This window comes from Mus pahari, chromosome 4 (genome assembly GCF_900095145.1).
Source record: "Mus pahari chromosome 4, PAHARI_EIJ_v1.1, whole genome shotgun sequence".
Lineage (NCBI taxonomy): Eukaryota > Metazoa > Chordata > Mammalia > Rodentia > Muridae > Mus > Mus pahari.
Window position 1 is genome coordinate 26861871 of NC_034593.1, and position 17979 is coordinate 26879849.

A 17979-nucleotide genomic window follows, 5' to 3' on the forward strand; every position below is an offset into this window, starting at 1 on the left:
AAAAGCAGAGTGGCCAGCTAGTCCAAAGGCCCAGGCTTAAGCTGGAAAATAATAAGGCACAGTGTCATTCCAGGCCTCTGGCAGTGAACATAAACAGAAAGCAGTAGTATCTAAACACACACAACACACACACACACACAAACACAGCACAAACATGAATAGATTCAGAAAGTATTTATTAGCAATAATCAACTTCATTAATATAAAATCAACAAACCAAGGCAATTTGGGGGTTGAAGGGATTGGTACAGAGGAAAATTACATTACAGTTAGACATGATTCCCCAAAATATAGAATTAGAGATCATTTCTGCTCAGGTATGGTGCACATATATGTCTGCTCTCTTTTTTCATACATGTACAGTGTGTGTGTGTGTGTGTGTGTGTGTGTGTGTGTGTGTGTGTGATGTGTTTGGAGCCAGGGGTTGTAGTGAGATTCAAGTTCACTCGAGTGTGTTTGGAGCACTCCTATGGGGCCCTCATCCTGGTAAGGCATGGGCAGAAACATAGCTACCCTCAAGGGGCATGCAGGATAACTGTGAGTCTCATGTAAGACTGTATTATCAATTTCAGAAATATCTACCAGAAAATCAGGGACCATGACCTCCTGGACAAAAGGAAAACTGTGACTGCTCTGAAGGCTGGAGAAGACCGGGCCATCCTGCTCGGCCTGGCCATGATGGTGTGCTCCATCATGATGTACTTCTTGCTGGGAATCACACTGCTGCGCTCATACATGCAGAGGTAATGCCATGGACACTGGGGAGCCCACTGCCCTCTCCTTCTCTGCTCCCCCACTGCCCATTCAACCTGTCTTCATCTTCCTCACCTTTCCTATGAACTTTCAGGGGAACCTAGTGCACGGTGTTTTCTAATGTTATCTGATAATCATCATCATCATCATCATCATCATCATCATCACCATCATCATCATCCTAGACTATGTGTAAAGTGTTAAGACCTGGACAGTTTTCATAAACTGCTTGTTCCTTTCTCTCAATTATTCCATAAGGTGAGACTAGATCATCAGTGCAGAGACACTGGCACCTAAGGGATGTGACATAGGGGCGTGGGAGATGACTTTCCATAACAAGCTTACTGTGCAACCATGAGAACCTGAGTTCCAAACCTAGATCCCACATAAGCCCAGACATGGTGGCATGCGCTTGTAGTGCCGGCACTGAAGATGTGGAGACAGATGATCTCTAGAGCACACTGACCAGCAAGTCTAGCCTAACTGTGGAGCCCCAGGCCACGGGGAGACCCTGTCTCATAAAACATAATGTAGATGACATCTGAGGTCATCTTCTGGCCTCAACAAACACACAGAAAAACATGCTAGCATGAACATGTACACATACCCATACACATGCATCTGCACACACATGAACAGGCATATGAATGCATAAAGGTATACCTGCACACACATACACACACATGTACACAAACCTGAACGTTCACACATATATGCAAATGCTCCTATGCACAAGTGCACACACACACACACACACACACACACACAAAATGTCACACCTCTCTGTGGGACACAGCACAAACACATGGCAGTTGAGATTGCAAAGCAGGAACTCGAGCGTCCCGGTTGTTGCCTGCCGCTGCTTTTCTACCCACCCCACTTCTCCATCTCTCAGCCTCCTTGGAAGCTCTCGAATGCCAAAGCAAAAGAAGTCAGAATTAGTCGGTTTGAAGCCAGGTCCAGGACTCAGTATTCTGAAACTCTCTAAGTGATTCTAATGTGTTGCGAAGCCTGAGAAAGACTGATAGCAACCTCTTAATGTTGAATCCTTTTGAATCCTTTTCATGTCAATGTTTAACCAGGGTTTACTGAGTCGGGCCAGAGAGAGGTACTAGGTGATGATCCTAAGAGCATCTACTCTGCATAACTGGTCAGAAATGTCCCTCGCAGTATCCCCCTTCCCCCTTGCTGCTTTCCAGACACTGAATTCTGAAGCTCTATATAGTTCCCTGGGTCTGCCAGTGGTTGGGCTTGGAGAAATAAGACCCTTTCATATGAAAGTGGGAGGTTTTCGATCCAAGAGAAAAAGCAAGCCACTTTGTGGCACTTGTTTCTACAGCTAAATTAATGCTTTCATTTCAGAGGCTAAGTCGAGCTAAAATGTAGCAATTTGCTCCTCTCTCACAAGCTGGCTGGTCCGCTCTGTCTCTGATGGCCGTCAGCTGTACTCTCTCCCACAATGAAAGCCCCGGTGCCTCGCCTCGGGCCCTAAGGATTTGCCGAGTCCAAAACCTCTTTCAGATTCTCGAACCTGTTTAGAATGATCTAAGACATCCACCCCCACTGCCGGACTGTAAAAACAACTTCCGACCATCCAGGTTCCACAAAATTCGATCTGCTTCAGCAGAGGCGACTGAGTCCGACACCCTATGTCTGGCCCACACAAAAGTACAGGAGCTATCCATGCATGCCCAGCAAAAGGGCAGGATTGCTACTCCTTGTGAACACGTGTTTTCTGCTCACCGCAGTATAGCCTATACCCAGAGGCAAAGCATCGATTGCTAGTGTGTTGCTCCCTAATTACAAATGCTCAACTTGATCACAAAATGAAAGTTATTGTAAAATGGAATTGGAGCAGTGGCTAGCTGGAATCTCTCTGATTGATTCGACTCAGGGCAGCCTGATTGACCCTGTTGTCTGCACAGAAGGCTTTCCCTTTTGCTGGTTTCCTAGGGAAGCGCACCAGGACAGAATGAAGCCCGACCTCAGAGAACTATTAGACTGGGTAAAGCCTCGGTGTCCATCACTTACCAACTGTGTGTTCTTGACTATTATGTCACCTGATTTCTGTGACCCTCAACTCACTCACCTTTCAAAGGGATTAATAACCAACATATAGAGTTACTGAGAGGATAAAAGGAAATAATTTATGTAAATCGCCAGTTGGGGAGAAAGGATATAATTAGCCATTGCTCTTGACATCTTCAAAAGGCTGCCATTATCTCACTTCCTGTGTTAGAATGACCTTATTGCTCTCCCTCTATCTTGTCAAGAGTCAGAGCTACTCTGCCTTTTTGCCACCTTTCCCCAGCCCCTCTCTTAACAAAGGCTTTCCTACACAGGCTGGGGTGGAGTTTGGGGTAAAGGGACTGAGCACTAAGCCGTGCCTTGCAGAAATACAGAGAGTGGGGGTTAGGCAAGGTGGATGGTGCACAGTGGTCATCCCATCCCGCAGGAGGTTGTGGCAACAGAATTACCACTTTGAAGCTAGCCCAGGCTACAGAGCAATTCTGAGGCTGTCCCTGCCCACATAGTGAGACCCAGTCTCACGAAATCAAAGCTAAAACTAAAGCACACATTATGCTTACCAGTGAATTGGCTAAGGAGAAAATAGCCTCTTAAAATATCAGTGAATGTTCTATACAGTAGATGTCACCAAGAAGGCTCTCAGGCACCAAAGTCTGCGTTGTCACGGCGTGCCAAAAGCTTGTATGTTCAAAGTCATAAACTTTGCACAGACCTAGAGATGTGGGGGAGGCCCCGGGTCATTTAGCAACCAAGTAACTGTGTTCTGCAGCCAACCCCTCATGGCCAGCAGCTCCCTGTCCTGTGCTCATTCTTGCCCCTTCTCTGCAGCGTGTGGACAGAAGAGGCCCAGTGCGCCCTGCTGAATGTGTCAATCACAGAAACGTTTAACTGTTCCTTCAGCTGTGGGCCCGACTGCTGGAAGCTCTCTCAGTACCCTTGCCTGCAGGTGTACGTGAATGTGACATCGTCCGGGGAGAGGCTCCTCCTCTACCATACGGAAGAGACCATGAAGATCAATCAAAAGGTAGGAGCTCCGCTCGCCTCACCTGGGTGCCTGCAGAATCCACCCACCTTCCTCTGTCCCTGACTTTCCCCTTTGCAAGTATTTCAACTCACCAGGAGGTAGGCCCTGCTTGCTCCATTCACAGAACTCACACTCTGGATCTGTCCAGGGAAATACTTGTTTCTTGCACAACCATGGACAAGCTGTTCCCTCATTTCGTGGTACAATAGGTTTAGCTGTGTTTTCTGTTGGGGGGGGGATTCTTATACATAAAGAACCTAAGTCTGTCAAAGCAAGCACAGAAATTAATAAGAGATGTGCATGCCCAAATATCTGTCGTGACTTGGGAGGCATGGGGTAAAACAGGACTTTGCTCTCCCACACTTAGTTGTGTGACCTTGGGCATGCATGACCTTGACCTCCATGACCTTTAATCAGAAGGAAAATAATAACTACCTACATGGCCATTATTGTAAGTAATAATGAGTTACACTGAGTATGTTATACTGAGAAATTAAACTTGTGGTCAATGGTGTGTGTGTGTGTGTGTGTGTGTGTGTGTGTGTGTGTATATGTGTACATTTTCATTTACATGTTATACTTATAGAGCCATAATTTATTATAATACTGTTCATATTAGTCACTTTACTGGTGTGATGACAAAATGCCATGATCAAGGACAACTTAAGGAGGTCAGGGTTTATTTTGCTTTATGATTCCATCGTGGCAGGGAGGCACGGCAGCAGAAGCAGGAGCTGAGAGGTCATGCCTTTAACCACAACCTCCATAAGAAAGGGAATGGGAAAAGAGATGAGGTCATACACTCCAATGCCTGCCCCCAGTAATGGATTTTCTCCAGCTAGGCTCCGCCTCCTTATAACCCTCCCAAGCAGTGCCATCAACTGGAGACCAAGCATGCAAACGCCTGAGCCTATGGGAGATATTTCTCATGCAAACCATCACAATGGTATATTAAAGTCCACATGGTAGATGCTTAATAAATGTGTACTATATTGAAGCTATTCCTAAAATTTATTCTGATGATGGGCATGGTGGTTTCAAGCCTATAGGTCCCACGTTTGAGAAGCTAAAGCAGACAGATTGCCACAAGTTTGAGGCATAACTGAACTACTAAGCAAGTGCCAGTTGTGCTGACTGGTAACTTGATACAAGCTAATGTTATCTGAGAGGGGGGAGCCTCAATCAAGAAAATGCCTTTATAAGAGCAGGCTGCAGGCAAGCCTGTAGGGCCCATCGTGTGTGGTTGCACCCCTGGGGTGGGGGTTCTGGGTTCTGTAAGAAATCAGGCTGGACAAGCCAGTAAGCAGCGCTCCTCCATGGCCTCTACATCAGCTACAGCCTCCAGGATCCTGTCCTGTTTGAGTTCCTGTCCTAACTTCCTTCAATGGTAGACTACAATGTGGACACGTAAGCAAAGTAAACCTTTCCTAAGTTGCTTTTGGTCATAGTGTTTCATCACAGCAGCAAAAACCCTAAGATACCAGGCATTCATAAAGTCTCTGGAGGATTGGGATGACCAATTGTGTTTTAATTGAACCAATCTGCCATTATCAATTTCAAGATACATGTGTATTGGGTTTGAGTTTTATTGTAGCAGCTTAGATGTCCAGAATATTCTTCAACAAGCCAAGGCAAGCTGACTCCAGCCTCCAATAGCACATTGGTGCTTATTTCCAGGAAGAGAGCCTAATTGGGCTCTAATCTTTCTTGTAAAATTTCTCATCATAATGGTCATCCCGTCAATGGCAGTTTATAGTCATCAAGGGTTGCAGAAACCTGGAAGTTCAGCGCTAGCACACAAGCAGCCAAGGGTGTCTCCACAAAGGAAGAAAACCAATCTTGCATTTTGGTCACAGCAACTGGAATGAATTCTTAAAAATATCTCTGAGGGCTCTCCTGAGTGCATATTTCAAAGAATGTTACTTGACAATGTTGCTTCTGATGTTCTTTCATTTGTACTAGGCAGAAGCTAGAGCCGTCCTGACCCAGCTCAGCAAACTTATAAAGCTTGGCCCCTTCTCAGCTGTCTGTTTTCTGGGATCTCCCCATAAGTCACAATCTTAAATCAAAGCTGACTTGTACTGGTGGAACCCTATAAAACTCTTCAAGCCTCCAAGGAACTGGAGAGCCACAAAACTTGAAGGGGAATCAGACAGGAAGAACTCTTTCCCCTTCCTCATTTTGACATCCTGTCGCTTTGGCACTGGCATTATTTAGGTGACAAACAGGGACTGCAGTTTCTATCATAAATCTCAGGAACATACTTAGGATCAGGATCTTGTCAGCACTCAGTGTGGTCAGGGGCCTCATTTGGCTTTTTTGGCCCATTACCTTGTTTCTAAGTGCAAGTCGGGACCCCATGCAGAACCCTGTGCAAGGTGAAGGTATCGCTCAAGTATTTACTAGCAAGAGCTCCCTGTTAGCCACCAAAGAGTAACAAAATAACACTTTCCTTTTCTCTTCCCAGCAAACACCTGCCCCACCCCTCCCAAAATCCACAGGCTCTGCTGGCGCCTGGATAACCACCACACTGCCTCTGGATTTTCCTTTGTGGTTTTTATCACTGCTGTTTAACACATACCAGTAAACACTTTTGCTTTGCTTGGTGGTAAGCCCCTGTACATACGTACAGAATCACACAGAATGATTTGGTGTGTGTCTGGCTCCCTTCACAGAGCACGGCAGTTTTGGTGTTCCATCTCATTGCATGTGGGATGTCAGTCTAGGTTTTCACTCTACTCTTGATAGACGTTGAGTTTTCTATAGCTTGGGGGCTATCATAAACAGCTCTGCCATAGATGCTCTTATATATAACTCTCAGTGTCCAAGCCACAAGCCCACACACATCCGTCAGGTAGACATCTGAAAGTGAACTGTCTGGGTCATGACATAACACAGGTATATCTTAGAGCTTAACGAACAAATGGTTAAGGCTTCTTCTCCGCTGTGCCTGTATCAAGAAGGCTCCCACAGCCCTGTCGGGAGGATCTTAGTGTTCCAAATGCTCATGGTGATTTACAGCTGATGTGTGGCATCTCCTGATTTTGATGGCTTCTCAAGTACCTGTCATTGAATCTCCTCTTTTCTTCCGTCCCTCACTCCTCTCTGTGGCTTGTTTATTTTTCATTCCCTAGCAGGGTTTGTTTAAATATGTAAACAAGGTCTCAAATGCCTATAGTCCCAGCTACTCCAAAGACTGAGGGGAGAGTATCATTTGAACCCAGTTTAAGACCAGCCTGGGCAACATAGTGACAATCAGACCCAAACAACAAGTTATAAGGCCATGCCTCTTCCCTCCTTCCTTGAGTGTCTTTGTACAGGAGACAGTTCCAGTTTTACTGTGACAGTGCCTTGTCGTTGTCTTTCCTTTTTGTTTAATGCTTTTGTTATTCTGTTTATTAAGTTTTTAATGTAGCTATGAAGGCCTCAAAGTTATTTCCCTATGCGTTCCTATTTTCTCTTCCCAATACACAACCACCCTTCCTGAAATTGACCTTTATGTAGGGGGTCAAGTTAATGGGTCTCTTTATTTTTGTTTTTTGTTTTGGTTTAGTTTTAGGTGTGTGTGTTTACGTAAGGACAGCAACTGGCTCTGTCTACTTTGTGAAAGCCTGCCCTTCTTCAGTAGGTCACTCGCAGGACCCACTTTCTGCTCCTAGAAACTAATGTGTTCCGACAATGTTAATGTCTAGCCCAAAGATTACAGTTTTGAGTCCATTCGCACATTACGATCACCATTCTATGGAGACGTCCGCACAGACTGCCGTGGACGTGTGTAGGAAGCATTAACTTCCAGAGGCCCACAACTTGGCATGTACATTGTGCTCAGTCTTTTATTCTGCTCTTCCATCTGCAGCCATTTTTCCCACAGTCTGAAAAAACAGCCTTTCATTAGAGATGATGGCAGAGCAGTGGCTGACATGGGAAGTTTCCTCCATCTGTGTTTTCCTGAAGGCATTCCTATCTAGCTTTGATTCTTGGAGGAAGTAACACATAGCTCTAGGTTAGCCTTTCCTCTGCCCCTGTCCCTCCAGGAGCAGCGATGCTGTCCAGCACCCAGCCCTCAGTTTCACTGCTGCATCTAAAGGGCAATCCCGCCGGTTTAAGGATAGTTTCCTTTGATTTTCTACGGTTTATCTCAAGCCCAGATGTGAAGCTATCCTTATTCAGACTTCTAAGCATTCACAAAGTACTTCCCTTCCCTATAAAACTTCTGTTTTATGTTAGAAATCTGTTTCTAATGATAGAAAGTTCACAGGCTCTCTCATTACACAGTGTCTCCTTCTCTGTCTCTTCCCCTCCTGGGACTCTCTGTTGGTGGGAGGGTGCACTCTCACCACATCTGGTCTGTTCTCCCTGTTCTTTATTTCTCTCACTTTCTCTCGCCTCGATTCATTCAGGATTTACCCCCTCAGTACGTTTATCCTCGACTCTGAAAAGCTTACTGTCTGTCTAGTCCACTAATTCTGAAGTTTTCTTACTGTATTTTCATTTTTTTAATTTTACCATTTTCACATAAACTCATTTTCCATGAATGTGTGAAATTCTACAAAACATGATGGGTAATTGTAAGTAGTAACTTGAAATGTGTTTTATCATAGAAATTCAGAAGTGCTGCATTACCCATATTTAAAGAATTATGTTTGCATTTATTGGATCTATGTGACAAAAATTAGAGAAAGCCTTTGATGAATTACTGACCATCAAGTAAAAGTTATACATATATTTTCTAACAGAAGAAACAAGTACTGAATAAATTATTTCAAAAATATACAGAAAATGTAAACAACATTTGATATTTTGATATCACATGGAAAATACAACTATTAGCAATAACTATTGTAGTAGTAATAAAAACAAGTCAATATTAAACAAATGGCTATCCTAAACCTGGAGTAGTCCTAAGTGTTATACAAGGACAATGTCACGGAACTTAATGCTCCTGATGCTATTAACATATATAAAAAAAAAAGGTCCACACAGAGAGGCGGAAATGTAAACAACCCCTCCACTATCAGATACCATAATAAAATCCTAAGACAACTTTTGTTGTTATTGCTGGTTCTATTTTCACCGAGAGCCGACTATTTTCTGTAAAATGCAAATCTCATATTCATACTGGCTTCGTTTTCCAAGTTAAATTTGATAAATAAGTGTAGAAGAGAAATGAAAATATTAGAGTTGAGGCCTGTACACTTCCTTCTTACAGTTCAGGGTTCGATTTTTCAATGTTTGGGTTTCTGTTTGTTCTGTTTTTCTGTGTTGGGCTCTTGGCTCTTAACGGGCCATCTTCTCCCTAGTCTTGGATTTCTTCCGCTCTTCCTGTATTAGTTCTTCCTTTTCTTTCTTTTTCTCTCCATCCTCTCCATTTCTCATCCTCAGTCTTCATTTCCTCCTCTGTTGAATCTTTTTTTTTTTAAGGCATTTTTTTAAAGATATTTTCTTCATTTACATTTGAAAATCTTTTACTGTCAAAAAACATCTGTTTTTCCCAATAAGATATTTGGAAATTGAGACTGTCCTTCCAAAATGATGAAGACAGGTAGCACAAAGCATGCTACTGCCAGGAAGAAAGGAAGGAAGGAAGGAAGGAAGGAAGGAAGGAAGGAAGGAACACACAAGTAGGCAAAACACTTCCCACTGTAAATTCCACGGCTTGGTCATGGTCTGCATTACACCCAGATCCCATTCTGCTAGTGATGGTAGAAACCATGGAAATGGCAAGCAAGAAGAAACCCAAGCCAATACTCTGAGGAGACGCTTCTTCACTGTGAGGCAGAGGACCATGAGAGGAAGCCTGGTAAGGTCAACCTAGGGCTTGAAGCTCTGGAGAGCCAGAAGGGACAGTAGGAGCTTCTCCGGGCCCCATCACATAGCCACAGCCCCCCTGCCCCCCCTAGAGAGAACTGTGGCCATCAGTCACATAGGGGCCCATGCCCACAAGTCCCTCCTCATGTAGATGAGGCATCTCAGGTCAAGCCAATAGGAAGCACCTCATTATCAGACCCAACCCACCCCAAAACTCTCTATAAAATCCAGAAGGAATAAAAGTGTGTGAGACTTACTCCATTGTCTGAGAGCTTCTATCGCAAGAGCTATAACACAGGAGCTGCCTAGAAAGAGAATGCTCTCCCAAAGATTTCATCGCCAGAAGTTCCCCTGCACTCTGCTCTAACCAGCCTCTCCTCAGCCCCTCAGCTCAGTTCAGCTAAGCCAGTGCAGTATCTCAATGGATAGCCTCCAGTACCAGATTGACTTCACCATTTGTTTGGTCTGTGACTTCAAGGGTTCAGACCAAACTCCTTTGCTTTCCTCTTTGGCGTATCTGTTTGTTTGTTGCTTTGACCCCTGGCGCATGCATAGGAAAAGTGCTGTGTGTCTAATATTTCCAATTCTTAGACATGGAGTAACAGAGCAACCAGCTTTGTGGGAATTGTCCCATACACGCTGAGTATACTGAGAAAGGTTGTCAGTGCAAGAATCATTTTGAAAATCGTAACTTTTCCTTTATTCATACCAATTTCTGATTAGCAATACTTGCAGTAAATTCATTTCCAGGACCTACCCACATGCTTTTGCCAAGAGCATTATATAAAGGATGTGATGCATGTACTTTATCTAAATGAGCATTATGTCAATATGCACACTTTCCCTTAATCTCTAGTGGTTCCTGATAAAGCTACATCCCAAGTTCATTGATAAAGCCTACTCCTCCTTGTTTGGCAAAAAGTTGGCATTCAAACCAGAGCCCATCGGAAACCACAATCCACACAGCCACAGCTTCAATGCGCCCCCTAGTGTCATGGTATGCAAGTGACCACACCACACCAAAAAGAAGATAGCCTTCATGGTCCTCTTAACGTATTTTCAAATATAGAATACTCACTGAGAATACCCATCTAGAATATTTCTTTGATAATTTCTTATTTCTTATAATATTCTAATTCTTGTCCTTGGAAAGCTTAAGCAGAAGGTGATGTGGCTGTTTGAAATGCCTGTTTCGGTTACTTTAACACCTGAAGTCCCATGTTCCTGTTCTACTTCTGGTGATCATGTTATCTAACCCTATCTGAACAGTTTATTGCCTTCCAGAAAACATGATTTCAGTATGTGTATCTGTGTGTGTGTGTGTGTGTGTATGTGTGTATGTGTATGTGTATGCGTGTGTGTATATGCGTATGTGTGTATGTGTGTATGTGCATGTGCATGTGCATGTGCATGTGCATGTACATGTACATGTACATGTATATGTATATGTATATGTATATGCATATGTATATGTGAGGGAAGGATGCCGTATGTGCACAGGTATGTAATGTCAACAGAAGCCAGAAGAGGGTGCTGTATCCTTTGTAGCTTGAGTTACAGGATGTTGCGAGCCATCTTACTTGGGGGTTGGGAACCAAACTCAGGTCTTCTGCAAAGGGAATGCGTGTACTTGACCACTGAAACATCCCCCTCGCCTCCTAAAGTTATTTATAAAAGTCGCTTTCAGCCTGGGCTGATGTCATCCTCTCCAGTGTTTCCATTTGCTTCTGCCAGGTGCTTACGGACACCGATCCTTTAAGACTACTTACTACCTTGTAATTACATAAACTGAGGCCATCAAACCTTGACCTGCATCCAAGCATTGCTCCCAGAAGCCTCTATCCCGAGCCCCAGCCACACTGCTTCAGGGTTCTCAAAAATACCACATAAGCCCGAGGCTCTCAACCCCCTGCCACAGTTAACAGATAGTCACAGGACAGAGCACTGAGCACAAAGATGGACTTCCCCAGCCCAGCTCTTTAACCTCTGTACTGGCAGCCTCTGTTTTTAATCAGAAATACAGATTCTGAGGAAATGTTCATCTCTGCCTTAGAAGACTACCTGACCATCTCTGCTCAGCATGAGGAGTATTCAGGACACTCCCAGGAAAGGGAAAAGTCAAAGCGCTCTCATTGTCAGCCTCCCTCTCCTGTTACTTCCCACCTCACAAGAATAACAGGCATCCCCGTTGCCAAGAAATAGGCATGCTTCTGGTGAGATTCCAGCTACTGCCGAGGGTGTTAGAATGCACACAACAGAAGCCAAGAAGGACCAACGGGGATGTCTGCATCTCTGTGGAAAAGCATTCAAAATATTTGATTTTAAATTTTCAGTGTCTCTTAATTTTTTTTTCATTAATCTTTAAACTCAGTTCCCAGCCTCTTGACAGTAGCCTAGCTCAAGCTGCTAAAGTGGATAAGCTAGCAGGCTCTCGTGGAGCCCTTAGTTGACTGATGGCCTCTAGGAGCTATAAGTGGCTTAGGGGACTGTGCATCCCTCAGCCCCTGGCCAGTAGGTTGTCACTGGAATGACAAACAGCGGTTGAGTATTAATTCACCATGCTTTGGGACCTCTGATTCCCTCAGCCACCAGACTGTCACTATAAACATAAACAGCAGCTGAATATTAATTCACCGTGGCTGCTGCTTCACATCTGAGTTCTGAACTCCTTCGGGAGTTGAACTTCTCACTGAACATCAGTGGTTCTCAGCACGTACTCATTTAAAGGTGGATTTAAGATAACATTTGGAGTGAAATAAGGGACTATATCCATTTTGGTGCATGCTGGGATAGCATAAGTATGATATTTATACATAATCATCATGGGAAAGGTGGTTGTTTCAAATGGGTCATTCCATAAACTACCAATTATTCACCACGGCAAATTCAGCATCATTCTCATTCTGACACCATTCAAAGGATTATGTTCCCCTAATTTCAGAGGCTAACGCATCTAGACCAGTGCCTCTCAACGTGGGTACTCTTGACTCTGATCAATGCAGAGACCTGCCCTCTGCTGCCAGTCGTTTAATAGTGTCCTCAGCCTCTTTCGACCGTGTGACCAACATTCCTCCCCAATCCATTCAAGAGATGTTTCCAGTTAGTGGCAGGGTGGCAGCCCTTGCTTTCTTTGGCTTCACATTTGCATGCTGTAAGGTCCTTATGATGTGTTCAGCACGGCACTGGGAGGTCACAGAAAACAGAAAACAGAGCGGAGGCACTGAATGGAAAATAGCGTTAACTAAGTTCTCACTGTGTAGAGCATGCCCGCTATTGTAATGAAGAAAATATCTAATAAAAAAAATTACCTTGCTTACTCCTGCTCATAAAATAATATTAGACAAATTTTATCAAGAGCTCACAACGTGCCAGGCATTGTACAGTACTGATGTTTTACATATACTGGCTCATTTACCCACAACAGCAATCCCTGTGTGGCACACCAACACCATTCTTGCTTTATAACAATGAAGCGAGTTTAGGAAATGAATTTCCCCAACACCATGCATTCACCAAATAACTAGGTCCGAATTGAAAGCTAAGACTCTTGTCTTGCTATCTCCTGAAGAGAAAGCCCTCAACATACACCCCTGAGAAAGTACAGACAGAGAGTTCAGAAGTCTTGTGGTTCAGTCGCTCAAGTACCCCATGCACAAGTGTGGGGACCTGACTTTGAAAGGCAGAACCCATGTCCAAAGTAGGACATGGTGTCATGCATCTGTAATCCCAGCAGTGGGGAGACAGGTGGAGTTCACTGGCCAGCCACCCTGTTTTGTAAATGCTCAGCCAGTGAGAGACAGGGTGTCAAAAATAAGGTAGATGGCATCCAAGGAATGACATCTGGGGTTGTCTTGTCTCCACACACACATTTGCACAGTGCTGTACATTGACAAAGTTTAGTCAGTTCATACCAAAACTGAAGTCTGCAATATCTGAGCACACCTCTGTGTAGGAATCAAAGAAAGAGTGTGCCTACAAGAAGACTGCAAACCCTGATGTCTCTGAAAGGTAAGAAGGAGAATGGGGACGAGGAGACTCTTCCTTCCCAAGAAACAGGACCGTGACTAGGATCAAGGTCAGATTATCTGACTCACTCTCCGGCATACTGTGGGGCTCCATGGTATAGCTGCTGTGGACACTGACCAATCCAATGCTCTAGATCCCGTCTGTCTCAGTCCATCTCTGGTGTCTTCAAACTTTCTTTTCAATTTTTGATGGTTGATGCGGATTGCCAGCAGGATCTAGAGTCACCCTGGAGTAAAGCCTCTGGACCTGGCTATCAGGGGTTTTCTAGATTAAGTTAGACTCTGGGCACGTATGGAAGGAAGTTTCAAAAATAAAGTACACTGAAATGAGAAGACCTGCCTATTGTGAGCAACACCATCCCCTGGGCTAAAGTCTTGGAATAAATAATAAGGGGGGGGGGAAAAAAAACAGCTGAACACAAGCATTCATCACTCTCTGCTTCGTGGGTGTGAGTGCGATGTGATAAGCTGCCTCAAGCCCCTGCTGCCATTTTTCCTGCCATGACAGACCATGCCCTCAGACAATGAGCCACAGTAAAGCCTTCCTTCCTCGGGATGCTCTTGTTGGGTGCTTTATCACAGCAAAAGGAACATTAATGAATATGCTGCTCCACGCTGAGCAATAATGGTTAAATTAAATATGTATGCTCAAGGCAAGAAGCACAAGATTGTGCCTCTCTGGAAATAACCTTATGCCAAAATGGAGGAGATGGTTATACGCAGCAAAGCCTGGATTGTTCTTGCTTTCTTCTTCCGAACACTTCAAATAATCCTGCTTCCCACATTCAAAGGATGCTAAAAGCACAGACCAAACACATCTGAACTATGTGTTGAAGGGCCTTCTACTTTAAAGCTGGTCACGAAGGGAGTTCTCAAAAGAGAAAAGAAAAGAAGGTGCAAATTGATGCCCTCAACTTGACCTGTGTCCCTCACAAATGTGTGTAACTCAAAGGTTCAGAATCACACAAGGTTTCCTAACTTCAAAACCAAGCTTGTTCATGTCTCACCTGAGTGATTTTGTTTGTTTAACTTGGGAAACATGAAATAAGGTGCCCTGGTGGTTGATGAGCTTTTAAAACAAATCAGATGTGCCTCTGTGATAGCATTATCTTTTCAGAAAGGCTCTTAGGCACGCTCCTCTCCCATCTTACCAGCACATCCTGTTGTATTCTCTTTCTGATGTCTATCCTACATTGTTTTTTATTATTGCCACCTGGCATATTAGCACCAGATTTATTAGACCCAATAACTATTTGGATTTCATTAAGCATCTAACCTCTTCTTGAAATAAGGTAGTTCCTTTCTTATAAAAGAGAAAATAAAACATAAGACTCTTCCTTGAAGAAGTCCCAAAGAACTGATGGTGCCTTCCCCATCACTGTAAGAAAACAGAGGCTGACAGTGAGGTTACTCAGCCAGGTCCTGCCCTGCTGCTGGCCCATCTGTCATCTCTGGGATGACAGCCCGTCACTCTCCTTCACATGTGCCTAGTGAAGCATGTCTAAAAAACCCAACAGGTAGTTTAAGAAAAGAAAACTTCCTGTCTGTCATGAGAATAGAAATAACTCAGTTGACATAGAAGATCCTGGAAGTGAGATGATGAAGGGAAGGGAAATTCAGCTGTGCTGCAAAGAGCTGCAGAGAAGGTGTAGTTGCTGGGTCTTCATTGGCCACATAAGCAAAGAAGCGACCAGGAGATACTGAAAACCAAGTTTCCATAGCTAGAAGAGAAAGGGTCATGCTGTGGACAACCTCTGTGATTTTTCATTACTAATAGGAAGTTTCTGCCCTTCAGGAATCACAGGGGCTAGAGAAAGAGGTCAGGTCTATTAACAAAACCTGGGTTAAGAAGAAACTGTTAAACCAACTCTCGATTTACCATTATACACACAGATCATCACGTCATCATCAGTGGTCACCCCTAAATTATATGTGTGTGTGTGTGTGTGTGTGTGTGTGTGTGTGTGTGTGTGTATATATATATATACCTTCATCACAATCTGCCAAGGATCAGGAATCATTGTTGCAGAAGAGGAAGTGAAATGATTATAAGAGCCAGAGTTGAGACATGACAACAAGGAAATTGTTCAGTGTATACAACTGGACATTTGCACATGTGAATTAACATGTGAATTAATGCATAAGACCTGCTCAAACTCAAACCAGACAAAACTCTCAGTATAGAGGCAGGAGGTGGTCACAAAGTCCCTACTCTCCGATGAAGAACTATTGGTATTGATAGCTGCCAAGAGAGGGGGAGTTAGTTTTCTTGAAGGGTGTGGATCTGGCAGATTGACCACCCAAGAGTGTATAGCCAGCACTAATTGGACTTGCTCAAGACTCCATGCACTTCCGGTGCAGAGGCCCCCTGAGCTGGAAGTCACCTGAAAGCTTCTTCCGTGAGGATTAGCTTTCAAGGTACCAGAAAGCACCATGTAAGCTTCCAAAGGAGAGAATATTGACTGTCTTACCCAGCTATAAGCCACAGCAATGGACGTGACAACCAGCATGTCATGTCACCCTAAAAGTGCAGTGGTGCCACACATACCTTGGTGGCTACCAAAAGTTCTATAAATGGAAGGGAACCATGCCTGGCACTGGGAACCTAGCCAGTTATCCCAAGGCTGGTGACGTCATGGGTACTGTTTACCTGTGGATTCAAGGACACATATGTAGAATGCCATTATGGTTTATGCTGGTTTAGTAAAGTGGTAATTATAGGTTCTCCAGTCCTCGCCCCTCATCACGGGAACTTCCTTTTGCAACTGACAGAGACCATTACAGAAAAGTACAACAGCCAATCAAAATGCAGAGTTGTGGATCCCCATCCCAACAAACACATCTACAAAACAATTCCTGCACCTAAGGCTCAGGGAACATTAGAGAAGAGGGAAGAGAAGGATTGTGAGAGTCGGAGGATCAAGGAGTTTGCTGTGAGGTTGCATAGTTGAGGAATGTCAGGAACTACACCCATAAAGTCTCACCAACACAACTGCCAAAGCTGAGCTGATGAGGAACAACAATGAATGTGCTGATGTAGCTAGGGAACGACCATGGGGCCTCAGCCTTACACGAAGAATGATAGGCAAGGAAGGCAGGCTGAGAGTGGAAGGCGTGGTCTTCCCCAGGTAAAAGCACCCCAACAACCGCTTATCTGATACCAAACAGTCAGCCTGAGAACACATACAACTAACATTACACAGATTGAGATTGTTGAACCTAGGAATATGCATGCATCTACATATACGCATGTAACAATGTTCAATGAAAAAAGGCCTTAAATTTGAAAGAAAGTAAAGAGGATGATATGGGGAGGTTTTGTGGAACAAATTGCGTTGGTAGTGCTGTAGTTACATTATAATCTCAAAAGTAAAAGACGTAATTAAAAAGATGAAGACTCAGCTTTGCATGGGTATGGAAAGGGGGCAGATCTCAGAGGAGTGGGGGGGATGGAAGTAAATGTGATAAAATATAATGCATAAACATCTCAAAAAATTAATAAAAATATTAAGAGTGGAAAATAAGAAGACTATCAAGGCAGGGAGACAGCTCAGTCAGGAAAGTGGACCAGGCAAGCAAGAGGCCCAGAATTCAGATTCCCCAGGACCAATGTAAAAGTGGTGCATCTGTATTCCCAGTGCTGGGGAGGCTGGGACAGGAGAATCTCTGAAACTCGCTAGCCAGCCAGTCTAGCCAATCGGTAAGTTCCAGGTTCAATGAGAAACCTTGTCTCAAAAAAAAAAAAAAAGAGGAAAATTATTTAGAAAAACATATAATATAATATCAACTTTTTATAATATCAACCACTCACATAAAATTATCCCCCAAACACATGATGAAGTCATGTGATAATTAGATCATCACTCCATGTTATACCCACTTCTGTAGCATATACTGCTTATACCGCAATAACTAAATCTCACTTCCCGAGAGTACACATGACGAAAGCTGGGGCAACAGAAGCAAATGCCCAGATCCTAAAGTAGAATTAGGTACAATGCAAGCTGCCAAAGAACAGTAGGGCATTAAGGCAAGCTGACCCTGTGAGAACTCCATATCTGGTTATTCTGTCCTCTTCGGAGCCTTTGCAACTCTGTATGTGGCACTTGACTTAAGACTTTAGAAGAGCATGTAAGAAAATGTGGTGTTCCCGTAGGAAAATGTGCTAATAAAAATGTATGGAGGCCTTATGCATATTCAGCATCTCATTCTGAAAGATGGCTGCTGGGAAGTCTCAATGAGCCTCATGACAGAGAAGAAATTGGTTCTGAGGACCACATGTTATAGTCATCACATCACATGAACACAAGTCAGGAACTTGTTCTATGACCTCATATGTTC

General features: G+C 43.8%; 1 protein-coding gene across 1 annotated transcript in view; it reads left to right on the forward strand.

Moving 5' to 3' along the window:
• The window catches only part of Kcnmb2 (potassium calcium-activated channel subfamily M regulatory beta subunit 2), a 274949-nt gene that overhangs the window by 252589 nt on the left and 4381 nt on the right, over window positions 1-17979 (forward strand). The window contains exons 4-5 of the mRNA XM_021196606.2: window positions 573-743; window positions 3610-3805. Of these exons, the coding sequence (XP_021052265.1) occupies window positions 573-743; window positions 3610-3805 (367 nt within the window). The remainder of the gene's footprint in view (window positions 1-572; window positions 744-3609; window positions 3806-17979) is intronic.